Raw genomic sequence first — 22,609 nt, forward strand, 5'->3', positions numbered from 1 at the left:
ATTTACAAACCACAGGACATTGAAAACATCCTCACAGTACAAATGTGTAGCAAGAACAAAAAACATACAGGTTATTGGTGAACTGCCTTCAGGAAAAGAGTTCAAAAATTATTGCAATTGTAGAATTTTCAGTGGTATAATAAGTTCAAGAATTACCTTATGCAATTCTTGTTGTGTTTGCAAAATAAGAGTCTGTATTTTCTTGCTCATCTGGATTGCCCCTACCAGTCTAGGACGATCTACAGATCTACAAGAGACTCAGCAGCTCTTTCAACACCTTTTTTACAACTCACGGTGAGCAACCATTATTTCTACCACTTACATCCAAGTGTTTACATTAAAACTATGCCTACCTATCTACAGTGTAGGCATACAGGTCCGGCACCAGCACTGGGCATACCTGGACAAGTGCCGGCACCCATAGCTGCTGGGGGACTCAAATAAGGCTGTACGTAAGGAATCCATTTGGACGAGGGGGGTTTTATCTATTGAGTGGGGCTGTGTATAAAATAATCATGAGGGGGCTGTATATATTATCACCTATAAGGGATGGGCGGCAGGGTGGCTGAGTGAGTAGCACTTGTGCCTTGCACCACTGGGGTCCTGGGTTCAAATCCCACCCAGGTCAACATCTGCAAAGAGTTTGTATGTTCTCTCCGTGTTTGTGTGGGTTTCCTCCACATACTGTTAGGTTGTTTAGATTGTGAGCCCCATTGGATCAGGGACCAATTTGACATGCTGTATGCGCTATATAAATAAAGAATTATTATAAGGGGGATGTTTAGAAAGATAAACTAGAGAATATTTTAGGGAACAGAAGAATGTTTTAGTTTCTGAGTTCACTGCAAAGGGACCTACTGAGGTTCTGTCGACCAGGGGCCTACTGAAACCTCGAACGGACCCTGCTGGCATAGGTTAATTGATGTTTACCCCAATGATTAGGAATCAGTGTTTATAACATAAGGTTTGGTTTATTCACTAGCAGCAAAGCAATCTAGGCTACATAATATAATGTAGATAATGAGATTAACCGCTAAACGCATTATGACATACATGTACGCCATAATGCTGTTAAGGATGTATGAAGAGGGCTCATGGGCGGAGCCCTATTCATATATTGTGGGTGTTGGCTGCATTATACAGCAAACACCCACTGCTGACACACACGATTAGTGCTAGCTGCGATTGCTGGTGTTAGCCTTTTACCTGCCAGCAGCAAAGCCTCTGACATCATTGGGGATTGACTATCCATTCCCATGGCAGCCTGGAGTCTATACGTGACTCTGGGACCTGACATTTGGCAGTATCTATAACAAAAAAATAAATAAAAATTAAAAAAAAAAAAAAGATTCTAATCACCCCCCTTTCACTACTGATATAGAAATAAAAAAATAAAATCATAAACATGTCCGGTATCATTGGGTCCCAAAAGTTCTGATCTATCAACACATAAACGGTCAGGGACGGATTAAGGTTGGTGGGGGCCCCTGGGCGCAAAATCTGGTGGAGGCCCCCACTAAGTGTAGCGTACACATACGTCCTCCTGCTTCCTTTCCACTATCCCAGCAGTAACACAGCTACATACAGCCGCCTGGCCCCCAGTAACACAGCTACATACAGCCGCCTCTCCCCCAGTAACACCGCTACATACAGCCGCCTCACCCCCAGTAACACAGCTACATACATTCGCCTCACCCCAGTAGCACAGCTACATACAGCCGCCTGGCCCCCAGTAACACAGCTACATACAGCCGCCTGGCCCCCAGTAACACAGCTACATACAGCCGCCTCATCCCCAGTAACACAGCTACATACAGCCGCTTCGCCCCAGCAACACAGCTACATACAGCCGCTTCGCCCCCAGTAACACAGCTACATACAGCCGCCAACCCTCCAGTAACACAGCTACATACAGCCGCCTGGCCCCCAGTAACACAGCTACATACAGCCGCCTCCTCCCCAGTAACACAGCTACATACAGCCGCCTCACCCCCAGTAACACAGCTACCTACAGCCACCTCGTCAACAGTAACACAGCTACATACAGCCGCCTCATCCCCAGTAACACAGCTACATACAGCCACCTCCTCCCCAGTAACACAGCTACATACAGCAGCCTCGTCCCCAGTAACACAGCTACATACAGCTGCCTCACCCCCAGTAACACAGCTACATACAGCCGCCTCACCCCCAGTAACACAGCTACATACAGCCGCCTGGCCCCCAGTAACACAGCTACATACAGCCGCCTCACCCCCAGTAACACAGCTACATACAGCCGCCTCATCCCCAGTAACACAGCTACATACAGCCACCTCCTCCCCAGTAACACAGCTACATACAGCAGCCTTGTCCCCAGTAACACAGCTACATACAGCTGCCTCACCCCCAGTAACACAGCTACATACAGCCGCCTCACCCCCAGTAACACAGCTACATACAGCCGCCTGGCCCCCAGTAACACAGCTACATACAGCCGCCTCGCCCCCAGTAACACCGCTACATACAGCCGCCTCACCCCCAGTAACACAGCTACATACATTCGCCTCACCCCAGTAGCACAGCTACATACAGCCGCCTGGCCCCCAGTAACACAGCTACATACAGCCGCCTCATCCCCAGTAACACAGCTACATACAGCCGCTTCGCCCCAGTAACACAGCTACATACAGCCGCTTCGCCCCCAGTAACACAGCTACATACAGCCGCCAACCCTCCAGTAACACAGCTACATACAGCCGCCTCGCCCCCAGTAACGCAGCTACATACAGCCGCCAACCCTCCAGTAACACAGCTACATACAGCCGCCTCGCCCCCAGTAACACAGCTACATACATTCGCCTCACCCTAGTAACACAGCTACATACATTCGCCTCACCCCAGTAGCACAGCTACATACAGCCGCCTCATCCCCAGTAACACAGCTACATACAGCCGCCTCATCCCCAGTAACACAGCTACATACAGTGGCCACAGCACGAAACAGTGAGTACTCGTGGTGCTCACAGTACCGAGCCTAGGCGCTATGGACGCCTTTGAGGGAAGTATATCCAGTAGCAAATTTGTGGCCAGATATACGTCCCCATACGTTCTTGTGAATGTACCCTTATACAGACATGTTTATACAATTACCCACATTTATATACATATACACACACACATAAAGTTCTACACTCGTATACTTGCACCCATATATACACACAAGTATACACTTATACACACACATTTATGCACTCATATACATTTCTAAACTAATACCCAGAGTATATACACATATAGAAAATACACTCACATTCAGTATGTACAGCAATTACACACACATATGGGAAATACACACACACACATTCAGTATATACAGCATTTACACACACATACGGGAAATACACACACACACATTCTGTATATAGAGCATATACATACATTCCATATACACAGTATATACAAAAACCACATCATTCACATATATATAAATGTACACACATATATGCGTGTATAAACACAGTAGATGCATATATGCACAGTATATACATATATACAGTAGATGCATAAATATACAGTATATACATATATACACGGTAGATGCATATATACACAGTATATACACATATACACAGTAGATGCATAAATACGCAGTATATACATATATACACATATACACAGTAGATGCATATATACACAGTATATACATATACACAGTAGATGCATATATACACAGTATATACATATATACAGTAGATGCATAAATACACAGTATATACATATATACAGTAGATCAGGGGTCTCAAACTCAATTTACCTGGGGGCCGCTGGAGGTAGATTCTGGGTAAGGCTGGGCCGCATCAAGTTTTCCACACAAAATGCGCTTACAAAATATCATTATTCAGATTCAAATGTCATGGCGTCTCCCAGCGCAAGGAAAGCCCCGAGCTGGGAGACGTGTTCTCTCTATGAACGCGTCCTGTGCACCGAGGGGTCCCAAGCTCCTACCGCACTGAGCCCAGTCAGGGACACTCCATCCCCCCCTCCCCCCCCCGGTACTTGCCTCCCATCGAAGAAGATGAAGTCGCCGCTCTGACCTGCACCAAGTGCGTTCAGAGCGGCGACTTCATCTTCTTCAAGTACCGGAGGGAAGGGGATTAACCGGTTACGGGCCCTTTCCTGTTTTTTCATGTCCATTTTTCACTCCCCACCTTCAAAAATCTATAACTTTTTTATTTTTACACGTAAAGAGCTGTGTGACGGCTTGTTTTCTGCGTAACAAATTGCACTTCATAGTGATGGTATTTAATATTCCATGCCATGTACTTGGAAGCGGGGAAAAAATTCCATATGCAATCAAAATGATGAAAAAAACGCATTTGCGCCATTTTCTTGTGGGCTTGGATATTACGTCTTTCACTGAGCGCCCCAAATGACATGTCTACTTTATTCTTTGGGTCGGTACGATTAAGGGGATACCAAATTTGTTATAGGTTTATAATGTTTTTTACAAAAATTAAAACCTCCTGTACAAAAATTATTTTTTTGATTTTGCCAACTTCTGGCGCTAATAACTTTTTCATACTTTGGTGTACGGAGCTGTGGGTGGTGTCATTTTTTGCGAAATTTGATAATATTTTCAATGATATCATTTTTAGGACTGTACGACCTTTTGATCACTTTTTATAGATTTTTTATATTTTTCAAAATGGCAAAAAAGTGCCATTTTCGACTTTGGGCGCTATTTTCCGTTACGGGGTTAAACGCATTGAAAAAACGTTATCATATTTTGATAGATCGGGCATTTTCGGACGCGTCGATACCTGATGTGTTTATGATTTTTACTGTTTATTTATATTTATGTCAGTTCTAGGGAAAGGGGGGTGATTTGAAATTTTAGGTTTTTTTATTATCATTTTTTTTTTTTTAACTTTTTTGTATTTTTATTTATACTATTTTTCAGACTCCCTAGGGTACTTTAACCCTAGGTTGTCTGATCGATCCTATCATATACTGCCATACTACAGTATGGCAGTATATGGGGATTTTCCTCCTCATTCATTACAATGTGCTATCAGCACATTGTAATGAAGGGGTTAAAACGAAATAGCCTCGGGTCTTCGGAAGACCCGAGGCTACCATGGAGACGGATCGCCGCCCCCCGATGACGTCACGGGGAGCGGCGATCCCAGGTAAGATGGCGGCGCCCATGCGCCGCTATCTTTTTGAGGCTGCCGACAGCTTTGCCGGCAGCCATCGCTGTGAAAACACCCGCGATCGGTACTAGCACCGATCGCGGGTGTTACCGGTAAGCCTTTGCTGCAATATGCAGCAAAGACTTACCGGCTATGGAGAGGGCTCGGCCCGTGAGCCCTCTCCATGCAGCGCGACCTGCCCTCTCCATGCAGGTGGGGGCCGCAAAATATTGTCCCGCGGGCCGCAGTTCGCCCGCGGGCCGCGAGTTTGAGACCCCTGCAGTAGATGCATAAATACACAGTATATACACATATACAAAGTAGATACATATATGCACAGCGTATACATATATACACATATACACAGTAGATGCATATATGCACAGCGTATACATATATACACATATACACAGTAGATACATAAATACACAGTATATACATATATACACATATACACTGTATATACATATATACACATATACACTGTATATACATATATACACATATACACTGTATATACATATATACACATATACACTGTATATACATATATACACATATACACTGTATATACATATATACACATATACACTGTATATACATATATACACATATACACTGTATATACATATATACACATATACACTGTATATACATATATACACATATACACTGTATATACATATATACACATATACACTGTATATACATATATACACATATACACTGTATATACATATATACACATATACACTGTATATACATATATACACATATACACTGTATATACATATATACACATATACACTGTATATACATATATACACTGTATATACACATATACACACAGAAAATATATATAAAGTATATACTTACCTGTTAGGGTGACTGGGTGACCGGGTGCCTGTTCGGGCGGGTGGGGGGTCTTGCCGCTCCTTGTTCGCCGGTGGGGGGGGGGAGTCGGTCGGTTGCTTATTCGGCCAGGAAGGAGGGGGGTTGGCGGTTGCATGTTCGTCCGGGGGGGGGGGGTTGTGAGCAGTTGAGCAGGGAGCGGGGGGCGGGGGAGCCGGAGGCGGTGTTGAGCGGGGAGCGAGCGGAGAGCGAGCGGAGCGGAGCGGGGGGCGGGGGAGCCGGAGGCGGTGTTGAGCGGGGAGCGAGCGGAGCGGGGGGCGGGGGAGCCGGAGGCGGTGTTGAGCGGGGAGCGAGCGGAGCGGGGAACGAGCGGAGAGGGGAGGCGGTATTAAGCCGGGAGGCTTATGAGCGGAGCGGGGAGCCACTGAGCAGAGCGGGGAGCCACTGAGCAGAGCGGGGAGCCACTGAGCGGAGCGGGAAACAGTGTGGAGCCGGGAGTGAGGGGGGCGGGGGGGGGGCTTTGTTGCTTGTTTAGGTGGGCCTGGAAGAGGTCACCTGTGCCGAAGGGGGGGCGGAGTGGCGGCGGGCGGCTCTCCATGCAGCAGGATGAGTGGGCGGGCAGTTTATGCAGGGGCTGGATCGCCGGGGAGGTGCTCGCCTATGCCCGGAGGCGGCGGGCGGCGTTCGGCTCATGAGGGGGGGCAGAGGAAGTGCGATCTGGTGGGGGCCCCTAGGGGGGGCAAGATGGTGGGGGCCCCGGGGCTCGAGCCCCGGGAGCCCCGCCTATAATCCGGCCCTGTAAACGGTTATTCCCAGCAGAGATCCCCGTAACAAAAAATAGCTCCCTAATGTCTGGAATGACACTTTTTTCACCATGTTTTGCAACACAACAAATTTAATAAAAGTGTTCAAAAGGTTGTAGAGTCCCCAAAATAGTAGTAATTAACACATCACCACATCCCACAAAAATGAAAGTTTTTGTTCAAAAGGTTTTAATTTTGTATAATCTATTCAAACATAATAACATCTATATAAATTTGGTATTCCAGCGATATCTCCAGACAATAAAGTAGAGGTGTCATTTGGAGTGTATAGTGAAAGCTGTAAAAACTGTGTCCACAAGGCCACAAGGCCACAAATGCTTTTTTTTACAATTTCATTGCATTTGGAATTTTTTTCCATCTTCCCAGTAACCAGTTTAGATTTAACACAAACAATAATCCAAACTGTATAGGAAGAAATGATCATGGTTAAATGGCTGCCTCATTTAAATGAACAATCACTACTATCACATACTGACTGATACACCAATACCAGTTTGTTATAAAGCAACTAAACACCTTCCAGATCATCTTTCTTTCATGGCATCATCCAGATAACATTTTTAAAGTGAGATGTAAAATGGTTGCATAAAGTCATGGAGGCGGAGACTTTAGCACTGAGGTCAAGATTTCTCCACCTCAGAATGCCTCTTATGTTGTGATGGATATCATGCTGTGATATCAATACATATTTGAAAGTTTGTATTGGGCCTTTTCTTCTACATGATCTGGGCCTTTTTCATGAGCCTATTCTTCTGTCTATTGTGTACAATATACAGTAAATCACGCCGGAAATGTCAAACTCCTGTAAATTAAGCTTCCTTTCCTATTATGTGCAAATGCACTGAATGCAACACTAGTTCACAACTGTCACCATATAGGTATTAGATATTCATGGACTGGTATCGTCAGTCTGGACAGAAATGCAAAGCCATCGAATTTTTTCACATATTTTTATCTTTTTATTAATTTTATGGCAAACAAAAAAAGCATACAAAAGAAACAAGTTTCTGTGGGTCACTATCTGGGTTAAATCATAGTATTTAATTATAAACTATAAAAGGTAACACGGGTTGACAATTAATTTTGAAACAGTTTTAAAAACATGTCTTAATTTGTACATGCAATTAGAACATGGTTCACCTACATTTAAGAGGTTTGAACTTTTATAAGGTCAACTCTGTAATAGCAAAGCCTAGAAAATGTAATTAAAGGGTGTGGACGCTGTGTGCTTCAATTTGTCTTTGTTGTAAATACTTACATAAGTTGATAAGATAATATCTATTTTATTCTAACAAACCGGATTTTCATACGTGTTGCTATTTACATTGCTGGGTCCACTCTGATACACTCTGCGTAGCTGCTCACACTGATTCTCTAGCACACTAAATGTTGGCCGCTCAGGTGGTTGTAGAGACCAGCAGGAAAGCATAATCTTATATACCTGAAATAAGGAAATAATGACAGATGTTTAAGATTACAGAAGAATAATAGCTCACAGTATTCTGGCATACATGCCATGAAAAGTCACAATACCTGGTGCAAAGCCAGACATTGCAAATCCCCACTCCACCTACACCCCCTCCAAAACAAGTCGGTAGGGAGAGGCTGGGAGTATGCTAGGGAGGGGATTGGCACGTTTGCAATAGCCTGTGTCAGGATAGCTCAATTATACACCAGGATGTGGCAGAGAATTTATCTAGTATTCGTATTTTTTTATAAACTTCATAATCTCTGCATCAGTCTCACATTGTCCTAGCTGAAATAACTTTTCAATTAAAGTTGTTATTTTATCTAGTAAGAATAACGTTATAATACATTACTGTGACCTGAAGAAATATAGGGTTCAGATCAGGGGCGTAACTGCAGCTGTAGCAGCCATAGCAGCTGCTGTGGGGCCTGCAGTGTCAGGGGCCCTTGGCATCCAGCCTTATACACTAAAGAATGGAGGATGTGCATCATTATATACATGTTATGCTACACATTGAACAGCATAACATGTATGTAACAATGCACATCCTCCACATTGAGTCAGCAGCTCAGATAAAAAAATGTAAGAGTTGGGGACAGCCAAACAACAGGACTGGAACCTCTTATCTCTACTTCCTGCCATTTACTATGTATACCATGTATATGTGTGCATATATACTCTTTGACTGTATATGGTACTGCATGTGTGTAAATGTAAATTGTATATGGTTTATGCTATATGTGTGTAGAGGATGTGAGTACATGCTGTATGTATGTATTTGCTGTTGGTCTGTATATGGTATTGTATGTATGTGTATATTTGCTGCATGTGTGTATTTGCAGTATGTGTGTGTGCGTGTGATGTGTAAACACTATAAATGTGTGTGAATATGTATTATGTATATACTAAACCCTGTGGGTACGTATAAGAATTTTGTAAAGTGTGTATATCTGTGTATAACTTTGTGCACCTGAATTGTATGTGTATGTATATAGGTATATAAATGGTTAGTGTATGTATATAGGTATATACAGAAGTCTGCTGTGAGGCTCTGCTTCTCCTAGTTACGTCCCTGGTTCAGATTAAAGGGTACCTAGAGGTAAAAACTAAAAACTCAGCATGGTCATGGAGCTGTGCATACTATTTCAGTATCATTCAACTTGTGCTGTTACCTAATAGGCTGCAGCTATGGTCTGTGCTGAGCCACCTGCAGGTAATTACTGAATTGTTGGCCTTTGCTTCATGGAGTAATATAGAAGGAGTAGATTTAGCACAGATTTTTAAATAGGTAAATAATAAAGCTATATTTTTAGTATTCAGACAGAAAAATTTGTATTTGCACAGAACTAGATGAATAAGTTTACCTTTACTGGGCAACTTGGTGGAGAACACAACTTTTTCTCGGCTCGTAAAAGTTCCACAAGCCCACAAACAGTTTGTTGGGAATTGTGAGGTCCCATCATACGACGATATTCCTAGGAAAAAAAAACAATATATTTCCTAAAGAATCTATTATACTAGAATTGTCATAAAGCTTCTATCATGTTTTCATTGTATGCTTGACTTACAGCGGAGGGGCTGCAGCTCCTTTCACAATAGGTGAACAATTCATACAGTAAGACCCCAAAGCTCCAGACATCTGACTCCCTGGAGTAAATGTTGTCTGAAAGTGATTCTGGGGCATGCCTTAGATGAAGGAAAAATAATAAGTCACTAACAGCCAATTGCATTATATACAAAATACAAGACAACTCCCTGATAGGTACACAGAAATCCTTAAACTATCTTCATTTTTGCAACTCTTCTTTTTCTTCTTATTTCCATATACATACTACCAGTAAAACACTATCAATATTTTCTATCTTCAGTTTCTTATTTCCATATACATATTACAAGTCAAAACACTGTCAATATTTTCTATCCTTCTTTCCCATACTGATAATTTATCGTTCCACTTAACTAGTTGCTGTATGCCATGAGTGTTCTTTTTAACAAGAATGTATTCTACTCTGCAATCTTGAAATTCATAAACTCTAAAAATATTTTTGGGATTTCTATGTTTGCAGAAAGTTGCTAGTTCAGTCTGAAAGCGAATCTGTGATCTTAAAGGGAACCTGTCATCAGCAATTGGCATAATAAACCACTACCAGAATACTGTCAAGCAGCGTAATAGCTTGTAACACCAGTTTTTGTTTTTTACATGGTTCAGTGTGGTGACATCATCCAAAAAATGAACTTTAAAGTGAGCTGTGAATTGTTTGTATAAAGTCAAGAAGGAGGAAAGTTCAACAACAAAGTCAACTTTGCACACCTCCTCCTCTGTGATTGATATCATGCATCAGGAGATCTGCTTAGTGATCTCTCTGGATGTAAGACCATCAATTACAATCAAGGGGGCTTTCTGAGGAAGACAGAGCTTAACTTCATTGTTAAATATCTGCATCCTTGACTTTATGCAACCAATTTACATTTCACTAGAGTAGATTTTCTAGATGATGGCGCCACACTGGGTCATAAACGAAACATGATCTGGAAGGTGTTCAGCTGCTTGACAACATACTGGTAATTGTTTATAAGGTCAATTTCTGCTGTCAGGTTCCCTTTAAAGTAATCTATAGATAGTATATTACAGAGCAAGAATAGGCTTTATGTCAATGACTGACAGCCTTTTGTGTGTCTACAGGGATAACTATCGGAATCCTTCTTTGGCTCTAAAAGATGCTGGGCTGAATTTTCAATCAAACAAAAAACAAAAGAAAAACTTAATGGTGTTAAAAAATGGTGTATATATTATATATATATATATATATATATATATATATATATTCACAGTCACTATATATATATATATATATTCACAGTCACTTAAACCATATGGTGATCAACCTCAAAACAAGGGGACTAAAAAGGATGCACAACAAAAATAGAAAAATAGACACTACTTTATTAGAGACCAAAACCAGACAATATGATCTAAAAACACAATTAAATTACACAAATACTGGGTAATGATACCCAAGTCTATTACCTCAGGTTACTCCTTTCACAATTTATGTCAAGTATATAAGGACCGGTACTATGATAAATGCCAAGTATCTTTGAATTCATCAAATCGCTATAAAAATAAATAAATGGAAAATATGAACCCTAGCCCCTTTATCACCAGGCCCTTTTTTTTATTCTATTCCGTGTACTGGGAAGCAGGAAAAAAATTCCAAATTCAGTGAAAATGGTGGCTACATGTCTACTTTATTCTTTGGGTTGGTACGATCACAGGGATACCAAATTTATATAGGTTTTATAATATTTTCATACATTTACAAAAATTCTTTATTTTGCCAAGTTCGGGCGCTAATAACTTTTTCACACTTTATTGTAAGGAGTTGTGTGTGATGCCTTTTTTTCGCACTCTTCTGATGACATTTTCAGTGCTAGCATTTTAAGGACTGTACAGCCTTTTGATTACTCTAAAAAAGTGGCATTTTCGACTATTTTCTGTTACGGGTTTAAATGCAGAGAATAAGCGTTTTTATATTTAAATAGATCTAGATAAATTTTGGCATGCCGCAATACACAACAGGATTATTATTTTTACTGTTTATTTATATTTATATCAGTTCTAGGGAAAGTGAGGTGATTAGAATTTTATGTTTATTATTTTTTTTCAGACACCCTAGGGCAGTGATGGCGAACCTTTTAGAGCCTGAGTGCCCAAACTTCATTCAAAAGCCACTTATTTATTGCAACGTGCCAGCACAGCAATTTAAGTAGTAATTTATTTCTCCTTGTTCTTTGACAACTTTGACAACTTTGCCTCCTAAAGACACCAACGCAGTTGAAAGGAGGAGGGCAAATTCGCCTATCATTGTAGGAAGATTCTGCAGGAAGATTCTTTGAGTCCTGTCTGGTGAACTTCATTTTGGGGTGATGGCCTGGGTGCCCACAGAGAGGTCTCCGAGTGCCGCCTCTGGCACCAGTGCCATAGGTTTGCCACCACTGCCCTAGGGTACTTTAACCGTTGGTTGTCTGATTGATCCTACCATATACTGCCATCATGCAGTATGGCAGTAGATCAGGATTTTCCACATTATCTATATCACTGGTAAATTGCACATTGTAATAGATGGTGTATAACAAGTACACTCGTGCCCTTCCCTGCGGTGCGGCAGCCCTCCGGCCCAGACTCACCTCTCCAACACTCCTGCTTCCCGACTAGGCCGTGTGCGTCCCCGCTCACTTGGGCGTGCACACCGGCTCTGCTTGCCTTAAAGGGCCAGTGTCCTCCTGATTGGCGCGGGCTAATCTGGCTCGCCCTTACAATCTGGCACCTCTCCTCCTGCTACGTCGGATCTTCTCCTAGGATATTCCCAGGTTTCCAGACCTAGCTTCCTAAAGCTGCTCCTAAGGAAGAGAAAACCCATTAGCGTTCCCAGATGCTTTTCTGTCCTCCAGCGTTTTCAGACACCTCCGTGTTTCCTGTCCTCCAGTGTTTCCAGACGCCTGCATGTTTCATGTGTGTCTCCAGCGTTTCCAGACGCCTCTGTGTTTCCTGTGTACCTCCAGCATTCCCAGATGCTCCTGGTGGCTCCCATGTTCCCAGCGTTCCCAGATGTCTCCAAGCCACCAGCACTCCTACAATGACCTCTCTGTTCCTGTCTGCCAGGTTCGTGTACCAGCTGCCTGCTTGCCTGCTATGAGCTCCCGCTCATCCTTCCAAGCCACACTCCTGCTGTTATCCCAGCCCGCAATGTGTCCTACACCCCCTGATTTCGCTAGTCGCACCCGTGGAACGACCTGGTGGCACCCCGCCGCAGCAAGACCATCCCGCTTTGTGGGGGGCTCTGGTGAAGAGCAGGTGCCACTTAGACTCCGGTCCTGGGTGTCGGCTAGTACCATCTACATCTCCTGCGGTGGTCCAGAGGGTCCACTGGTCCAGAGACTCCTCCTTCTGGAATCTTCTCACAGAGATTCTAGTTCTCTTGTCTGTGTACCCGTTACAACAGCCTTGGGTCTTTGTGTTACCCGAGGCTGTCATAGCAACAGATCACCAGTCCCCGGTGACGTCACAGGGAGTGAGGATCTTAGCCAACATGACAGCGCCCACACGCTTTTGGATATCGCACGGTTAACATTTGTAGTCTGTGCTAGCACCAAAGGGTTGTGTTATTTGTGAGTGTTTGCTGCAATAAAAAAACATAAACATAAAAAGCAAGGCCAGAATTACATAAGTTGTCAATCCACCAACATAAATAAATATAATCAGTAACTTTTATGTCTTCCCCCAAAAAACAACTCTTCACACATTTCAATCCCCTAGTGATGTTAACGCAATAAAAATTGTTTTAACCCCTTACTTTACAATTTTACTCTGCTTTATTGCTGTTTTAGCTCTTATCACCCCCTCGGCTGCTCAGTGCAAAATCTCAGGGTGTTGGCGGAGCCTCTCTAAGCAGACACAATTACACTGTTACACTGTGAGCTCTGTTTCATCTCACAGACATGTGCCTGCCTCCTCCTTCCCCCGGATCACTTATCTCCTTGTAGTTCTGAAGCCTTTCTCTCTGCTCATGATCTCCTGGCAGGATGTGTCTATGAGCTCCAAGCAGGGGACTTGGCTATGGGCACACAGCAGAGAGATACAGAAATCTTAGCACCACAATCTCACACAGAAATCCAAGATGGCGACCCGACCCTAAGTGAGAAGCTGCAGGGTTGTGTCTAGGGGCAACTGAAATTGTGTACACCAAGACTGATAGAGACAGTTTGGACTTAGATTTGTGAAATGCTGAATTGTTATTTTGTTATCCTGAGTACATATAAGAAACTTGTCTTCATGGGAATACCCCATTAAGGCTCAGCCCCATTTTTTGTAATCTGACATGCTAGGAGTCCCCAAACTTTTTACACAGGGGGCTAGTTCACTGTCCCTCAGACTGCTGGATGGCTGTACTATATATGCACACTCACTTATATAAAGATACTTTACCTGGAGACGCTCCTCTTCGGCAGATGGCTCCCCCAGGCTCCATGTCTTGCACAGCCACGTCACCTGACCGGAGGGCTCGAGGTAGGTGAACATTGTCAAGGTGGGCAGGCGAGGTGAGCAGCACAGCCCATTGACTATATCCCCCGACTGCGGAGCTATGGGTGGGGGCTGAAGTTTGGGTTGTGGCTGGGGGGGAATGTGGGCAGGCTTGAGGCAGAGCATATGCGAAGCACACCCCAGCCCAGACCATATCATCTCTAGCTTTTACTGTGGGAGGGGTTGTAGAAAAAACACATGTGATTAAATGTAGACTTTTTTGGTTTTTACGGTATACCCACAGTTAAAAGTCATCTTAAATCTACTGGTCAGTACGATTACAGTGATACCAAATTTCCATATTTTTGCTTGCATTTTCCTAATTTTGTAAAATAGAACATATTGTGGGGAAAAAATCAATAATTTTTGCATTGCTATTTTCCAAGTGGCATAACTGTTTTAATTTGGCTGGTTGAAAGCTTGTTTTTTTGACAGGTTTAACTTTGCAACAATACCATTTGATATAGATGTGTTTTTTCTATCACTTTTTATTGAATTTTGTTTGGAACAAGATTTTTTTTGACGCTGTTCATCGTGTGGGTTTTGTTTTATGCTATGGGTCATTACGGACACGGCAAAACTATATATGTGGGTTTTGTATGGTGATATTCACTTTTTTATAATGTTGTATGTATATTTTATATGTAATGGGGCTTTGAGACCATTTTTATTAATTTACTTTTTATTTAAAATATTTTTTTACTTGTCACACTATGGGGGCATGAATAAACAATCCTTTGATTGCTTGTTCATCATAATACCCTGCAATACTTTTTAATATTGCTAAGTATTAGCACTGACAGCCTATGGGGCACATTTACTTACCCGGTCCATTTGCGATCCCGCAGCGTTGTCCAACGCGGATTCGGGTTTTCCGACGGTCACACCCCCCGATTTCCGTTGCATTCAAGCCGGCGCCGATGCGACACAATCCGATCGTATGCGCCAACAACCCGGGGCAATTCAGGGACAAACGGTGCAAAACGGTAAGATTCAGGAAACCCAGCGATTCGGACCCTTAGTAAATGAGCCCCTATGTCTGTGTCAGGATCTTGTAGGCAATTGCTAAGGACATGCCTGGGGTCCTAGATGAGACCCCAGGCTTGCCATGGAAATGATCTGCTCCCCCCACCTGAAAACACTTCAAGGGGGTGCTGATCCAAGCAGGCATTTAAATGCCTTGGTCGCGCTGACTGTGGCACAGGTCACACCTGTAATCACTCTGACCTAGGGTGTTACACGGAGATGTTAGCGTTAAGATAACAAGAATGGGGAACAATTACTTACCTGGTCCCTGCGCGATCCCCGAGGTGCGTTGTCCACTGACGATGAACTCTGCCGCGATTCAACAAGATTGTGCGCCCGATATCCTGCATGTGTCGCTTCCCTGCTGAGGTCCGCCGGAGTTCACCTTCTTCTTCCCGGTGTATGTGAGTACATGTCTTAAGACACAATTTGAATTTTAAATCCCGTGCCTAGTCTGAATCAGTCGGGTTGTCCGACAGCCACACCCCCCATTTATGAGAAGGGACACAGAGTAGGGCAGGCATAGGGTGGGCAAGGGTGGCCCGACCCACCAAATGCACTTTAGTCCCTGCTGGAGAATATAGCAAAAAATTCCGCCAGTTTAGACCTTGTCTAAAGGTACATACTGTAGGAGTTTGCGTCCCTATTTACTAGGAGGCCAGATCTCCAGTGGGGACTCAAAACACCTGTTTCAATGAATTCCCCCATTATTCTAAGTTTCTATTCAGCATAATAGTACCTTATAGATGACAATCTCTTCCATCAGGAGAACTATATTCTGGGTTCTCCAATCCATGACAAATCAATGCTGAATTCACGGCCAGATATCTTCAGCTCCGTGCAGCACATCTCCACCCGGCGTCCCTAAAAACGCACACCAATCAATATATAACACCCTAATTTATTAACACAGACCCCCTCCCCCCAACATTTGGTTTACATGATGCAAAGTAATCTATTGTATCCTATAACTAATATATCCTACCCTGTTATTATGTTACATTCAATTTTTATATACATTGCTCCTCTGACCAATGTAAATATATACCACCCCCTAATGAATATATAATATATATATATATATATTTTTTTTTTTTCTTTATTTTTATAAAGCATTGCTCTCGTTATTCACCCCCAATGAAATTATATACAGCTCCCATATACAGATCCCCTCCAGCTTAGTAATATACTGTATCCCATATACAGCCATCCAGCTTAGTAATATACTGTATCCCATATACAGCCCTCCCCAGCTTAGTAATATACTGTATCCCATATACAGCCCCCAGCTTAGTAATATACTGTATCCCATATACAGATCCCTTCCAGCTTAGTAATATACTGTATCCCATATACAGCCACCCAGCTTAGTAATATACTGTATCCCATATACAGCCCTCCTCCAGCTTAGTAATATACTGTATCCCATATACAGCCCCCAGCTTAGTAATATACTGTATCCCATATACAGATCCCCTCCAGCTTAGTAATATACTGTATCCCATATACAGCCACCCAGCTTAGTAATATACTGTATCCCATATACAGCCCCCTCCAAGCTTGGTAATATACTGTATCCCATCTATAGCCCCCCCCCCAGCTTAGTAATATACTGTATCCCATATACAGCCCTCCTCCAGCTTAGTAATATACTGTATCCCATCTACAGCCCCCCCCAGCTTAGTAATATACTGTATCCCATATACAGCCCCCAGCTTAGTAATATACTGTATCCCATATACAGATCCCCTCCAGCTTAGTAATATATTGTATCCCATATACAGCCACCCAGCTTAGTAATATACTGTATCCCATATACAGCCCTCCTCCAGCTTAGTAATATACTGTATCCCATATACAGCCCTCCAGCTTAGTAATATACGGTATCCCATCTACAGCCCCCCCCCCAGCTTAGTAATATACTGTATCCCATATACAGCCCCCTCCAAGCTTAGTAATATAATGTCCCATATATAGCCCCACCTAGTTTAATTGAAATCCAGCCCTGTATACAGAAATCACTAGTTTACAGTCTCACATATAGTCCACCAGCCCTGTTGAATTACTATCTGGCCCTCATATATAGCCCCCCCCCCTCAGTTTAAGAATATACAGCCTCCCAAATAGTTCCTCCCAGTTTAATTAATATCTTGCCCCCCATATTTAGATCCCCCTCAGTTTGACTATATACAGCCTCCCACATAGCACAACCCCTGGTTTTAATTATTAACCTGCCCCATATATATGGTAGATTTCCCTACCCTAATTTTATTATATTTAGAAGCCCCCAGTTTTTAAACAGCCACATATATTACAACCCCAGTTTATTTATATGATATATAGTTACCGTATATACTCGAGTATAAGCCGACCCGAGTATAAGCCAAGAGCCCTAATTTTACCACCAAAAACTGGGAAAACCTATTGACTCGAGTATAAGCCGTGGGTGGGAAGTGCATTGGTCACAGACCCAGCCAAGTATATAGCCAGCCAGCCCCCTATAATATACAGCTTGCCCCCAGTAGTATACAGCCTGCCCCAGCCTGCCCCCAGTAGTATACAGCCTGCCCCCAGTAGTATACAGCCACCCCAGCCTGCCCCCAGTAGTATACAGCCACCCAAGCCTGCCCCCAGTAGTATACAGCCACCCCAGCCTGCCCCCAGTAGTATACAGCCTGCCCCCAGTAGTATACAGCCACCCCAGCCTGCCCCCAGTAGTATACAGCCACCCCAGCCTGCCCCAAGTAGTATACAGCCACCCCAGCCTGCCCCAAGTAGTATACAGCCACGCCAGCCTGCCCCCAGTACTATACAGCCACCCCAGCCTGCCCCCAGTAGTATACAGCCACCCCAGCCTGCCCCCAGTAGTATACAACCACCCCAGCCTGCCCCCAGTAGTATACAGCCACCCCAGCCTGCCCCCCAGTAGTATACAGCATGCCCCCAGTAGTATACAGCCACCCCAGCCTGCCCCCAGTAGTATACAGCCACCCCAGCCTGCCCCCCAGTAGTATACAGTCACCCCAGCCTGCCCCCCAGTAGTATACAGCATGCCCCCAGTAGTATACAGCGCACCCCCAGTAGTATACAGTGTCCCCCCAGTAGTATACAGCGTGCCCCCAGTAGTATACAGCGTGCCCCCAGTAGTATACAGCGTGCCCCCAGTAGTATACAGTCAGCCCAGAATTTTAAAAAAAACGTACTTACTCACCCTCTAGTGGCCCCGATGCGCAGTGCTGCTCCCCCGATGTCATCGCGGCTCCTTTTCTGGCTTCCCGGCTCCTCTTCTTGCTTCCGCGCTGTCTTCTGTCTTCTTTAACATCGTGTTGGGCGCCGCAACTGTTCTCTCCCGTGCGGCACCTAGTATGACGCGCCGCTGCTGACGTCATATTAGGCACCGCACGGGAGAAGAACAATGGCAGCGCCCAGCACGATGTTAAAGAAGACAGATGACGGTCGCGGAAGCAAGAAGAGTTTATTATATAAGTTTTGTTTTTTTTTAGTCCATTTTTAATTATTTTTTTTACAAGTATTGACTCGTGTATAAGCCGAGGGGACGTTTTTCAGCACATTTTTTGTGCTGAAAAACTCGGCTTGTACACGAGTATATACGGTATACTTACCTGCAGGCAGTGTGTTCCCACAGTGTGCAGCTCCCGTCTGCCCGCGTTTCTTCCATCAGCCGCGGCTCCGCTCAGAGACACAGGCGGCGTGACGCCATCATCCACTGCCTGTGTCGCTGCATAGAACAGAGCGGCGCCAGCAGCCGGAAAGGCGCTGCGTCTCTCCGCATGTAAATCGCACCTGTGTCTTAAAGAGATAGGTGCAATTTATTTATCTGGTGGGTGATTTGGGCGGCAATGGGCGCCCAAATCGTCCACATTAGCAGCAAAATGCCTCTCTTTAAAGGGCTTCACGTTCTGCCACCTGAGGCAAGATTTTCATCCCTGAATGAGGATGTCAGGTTTCAGGCATATTAGATGTCATACGATTGTGCTTAGGATCTAGGCAATTCAATGATCGTGGAAACCCAGGTGTCACTCCCATGTTACAGTTGACAGCTGTAAACAATCATATGGAACAATAGGAGTCAGGGTCCTGCTTGCAAGAGCTTACAGTCTATGAAATATACAATATGTATTTCTTTTTAAGGGACACTAGTAGAGCTCCGTCTTTTAGCCTTGTTAAAACATCATGTTATAAAATGTAATGTCCTAGATCAGCAGAAGCAGATGGAAGAGTGAGACAGTGTACTAACTTGTAAAGGCAGATCAAAGAGGAATCACAGTCTTACTAGCATAATCATAAAAGTTGATTTTAGAAGGAAGCTATGGATAACAAATACAAAAAGATTACCAAAGTCATAGTGCATGGATCTATAAGAAAGTGTCCCTGTTTTATTATGCTTGATTTTGATGGTAGATTTCCTACTTTCCTTACTAGCAAGCTCAAGTAGAGTGTGAAAAGTCATTTCTAGAAATCTCTTTTTTATGTGAAATCTTTCCCATTTACATATAAAAAATCACTTCAAAAGTCATTGGCATATGAGAAAAAAAAGAGTCATATTTTTCCTGAAATAATTTTTAGAGGCTTTTAGAGTAACATTTAGATGCTGGAGAAGTGTCACTTTAGACGGCCCTATCTACGGTTCTGTAGGACCTAGAAACATCTTTTTTATGTAACATTAAATCACACATGTAGTTGGAGATGCAGACATATTAATATGACATCAAAAGCAGGTCCTCTAAAAGTGACTTGTCTCAGACAATAAATGACTCATCTGACCTTGAAAGCCAATTTTTATATGTAAACGGGCAATGTTTAACATGAAAAAGGTAATTTTAGAAATAATATTTCATACCCTACCTGAGGTGGCCAGTTATTTAATGGGGTAAAAGCTGGTAACATGTTCCCTTTAACCAGTAAAGCTGCCAGGTACAACATTCATTTATTCATGCAGACATTGCTCTATATCACAAAGGTCTTTGGCCTTCCACTTTAGAAAGATGTGAACAAGATCTGTAATACATACCTAGAGCATATTTCCCTGGGGTGATTAGACTATTCAGGGACTGTCTGTAAAGAGTTAAGTCATTAGACTCTATCAGGTTCTACATCATAACTGCATCATAAAGAAGTGTGTTTGGTTTTGATGTGGTTTTAGGTGTAGTTTATTTATTTAGCAGCTGAAACTTAACACATGCTTAACTTTCACATACCAAAAGATAGGGCTCTGTCCTTGTTCTCTAACCACATAGTATTCTTTATCTTGCGGCAGAATTTTTGTCAAGCCAAAGTCTCCAATTTTAACATGGTTTGGACTCTCCACAAGAATATTTCTACTAGCCAGATCACGATGAAGATATCGTTGAGATCCCAAGTATAACATGCCCTGTAAAACAGGAAAAACAAGTGTATAAAAGCAACATTTGTCAGAGGAATGTCTTCAACTATGAAGGCTAGAAAGCATGTAGGTAACAGGCTTACCTGGAAATTAACTACTTGGTAATTAAATGGGAATGTTAAATGGATAATTAAATTAAATGTGTAATACAGCTTTTCAAAGAGATTTGCCTAACCAAAACTTCCTGCTTGACTGTATTGATTCTTGTTAAATAAAGAAATTAATTTCTTGACATGGATTATGATCAAAAGAATAAAAATAAATAAGACTAAAAAACATTTATATCATCTAATAACCAGACTGTTTCTGACTTAAATGTTGTAGCATTTTTTATTGTTTAATTTTTCAAAAGATTCAGTTCGAGTCCAGATCAGTCCGCACGATGTTGCACCAATTGTCCTGAAAATTGCTATTTAACAACTTCTAGTCCTGAACTGTGAAGCATTTCAAGTCTGTGGTGTATGGATCTCAAATTACGGTAGCTATACATGTCGTGGAATATCTGCGACTTTGCCGAACAAAATTGCATGGCAAAAGCAATTGAAAGCAATACCATACACACAGATAAAAATCCACAGCAGAAACATCTTTCCCTTGCAGATTTTTCAACAAATAAGTGACCTGTTGTGACCTATTGTTGTGGTTAATGGTATGTAAATCAACCTTTGTCCATCCATCAGCCATGACAAACAATGCGTCAATATCAGCTTTGCAAGCAAGCCAATTTGTTTCTGATGCTTGCAGAATGTCTTTAGAATTACTAGTGCTTAAAATCCCACAGGCATTAAGCCCTTAGTGCTGTAATGTAGTAATAGTACATCAAGCAGCTGATGGCAGTTTAGCACATCACTGGAGCTGAATCGGCATAGGGAAACATAAGATGTTTGCTGTAACTTACAGCTAAGATCCCTGTGTAACACCCACAGTCAAAGTATGATCCGATTGTGGGTGTTAAACCTTAAAATGCCACAGTTCCCCCCATTAGTCCCACCTGCAGCATTCTCTGGGGTGCAGATTGTTGCTATGGTAGCGCTGTTTAATCTTTTAGGGAGTGGCTGCTGCATGACCCTTCTTCCCTTTTGTGCCTTGCTGTGCACCCATACAGCAGGTAAGGGCAACACGATGGCTGAGTGGATAGCACTTCTGCCTTGTAGTGCTGGAGTCCTGGGTTCAAGTCCCACCCAGGTCAACATCTGCAAAGAGTTTGTATGTTCTCTCTGTGTTTGCATGTGTTTCCTCCGGGTACTCCGGTTTCCTCCCACACTCCAAAACATACTGGTAGGTTGTTTAGATTGTGAACCCCATGGGGACAAGGACCAATTTGGCAAGTTCTGTGCAGCGCTGCGTTATCTGTAGGCGCCATATAAATAAAGAATTATTATTAAACAAATGTTAATTTTCTCTTTATCTTTTGTGAATGTGTACATTTTAGGGCTAAATGATTGCATTAACAAGACAATCAGACAATTAAAAATTTCATCTTCATTTTGTTTTAATTTCTATGAAGATCTCAAAGGGTTAACAATCTTGTTAAAAAAAAAATGTATAGTTTGAGGGGGGCAGATTTGAAAATGGAGCAATAAATAGGGGGTTTCAATTATTATATATTTCAAGGCTCATTAAAAACAAACATGATCCCCTGAAAAGTTAATTCTGAAATATCCTTGAAAATATGGAAAACCAATGTTCGATTTGTAAGCCGTGCCACATTGTAATTAAATATCAAGACATTTTTAATATTATTAAAACATAAAAGAGACATATGGGAAATATTAGTTT

General features: G+C 42.7%; 1 protein-coding gene across 3 annotated transcripts in view; it reads right to left on the reverse strand.

The window, feature by feature from the left end:
- Positions 1 to 7,809: 7,809 nt before the first annotated feature.
- Positions 7,810 to 22,609, reverse strand: part of JAK3 (Janus kinase 3) — a 156,343-nt gene continuing 141,543 nt past the window's right edge. For all 3 annotated transcript variants that reach the window (XM_072156843.1, XM_072156833.1, XM_072156824.1), the window contains exons 21-24: positions 20,646 to 20,818; positions 9,887 to 10,004; positions 9,683 to 9,793; positions 7,810 to 8,291 (exon numbers count right to left, since the gene is read on the reverse strand). In XM_072156843.1, the coding sequence (XP_072012944.1) occupies positions 8,139 to 8,291; positions 9,683 to 9,793; positions 9,887 to 10,004; positions 20,646 to 20,818 (555 nt within the window). In that variant the 3' untranslated portion in view covers positions 7,810 to 8,138. The remainder of the gene's footprint in view (positions 8,292 to 9,682; positions 9,794 to 9,886; positions 10,005 to 20,645; positions 20,819 to 22,609) is intronic.

This window comes from Engystomops pustulosus, chromosome 1, assembly GCF_040894005.1.
Source record: "Engystomops pustulosus chromosome 1, aEngPut4.maternal, whole genome shotgun sequence".
Classification (NCBI taxonomy): domain Eukaryota; kingdom Metazoa; phylum Chordata; class Amphibia; order Anura; family Leptodactylidae; genus Engystomops; species Engystomops pustulosus.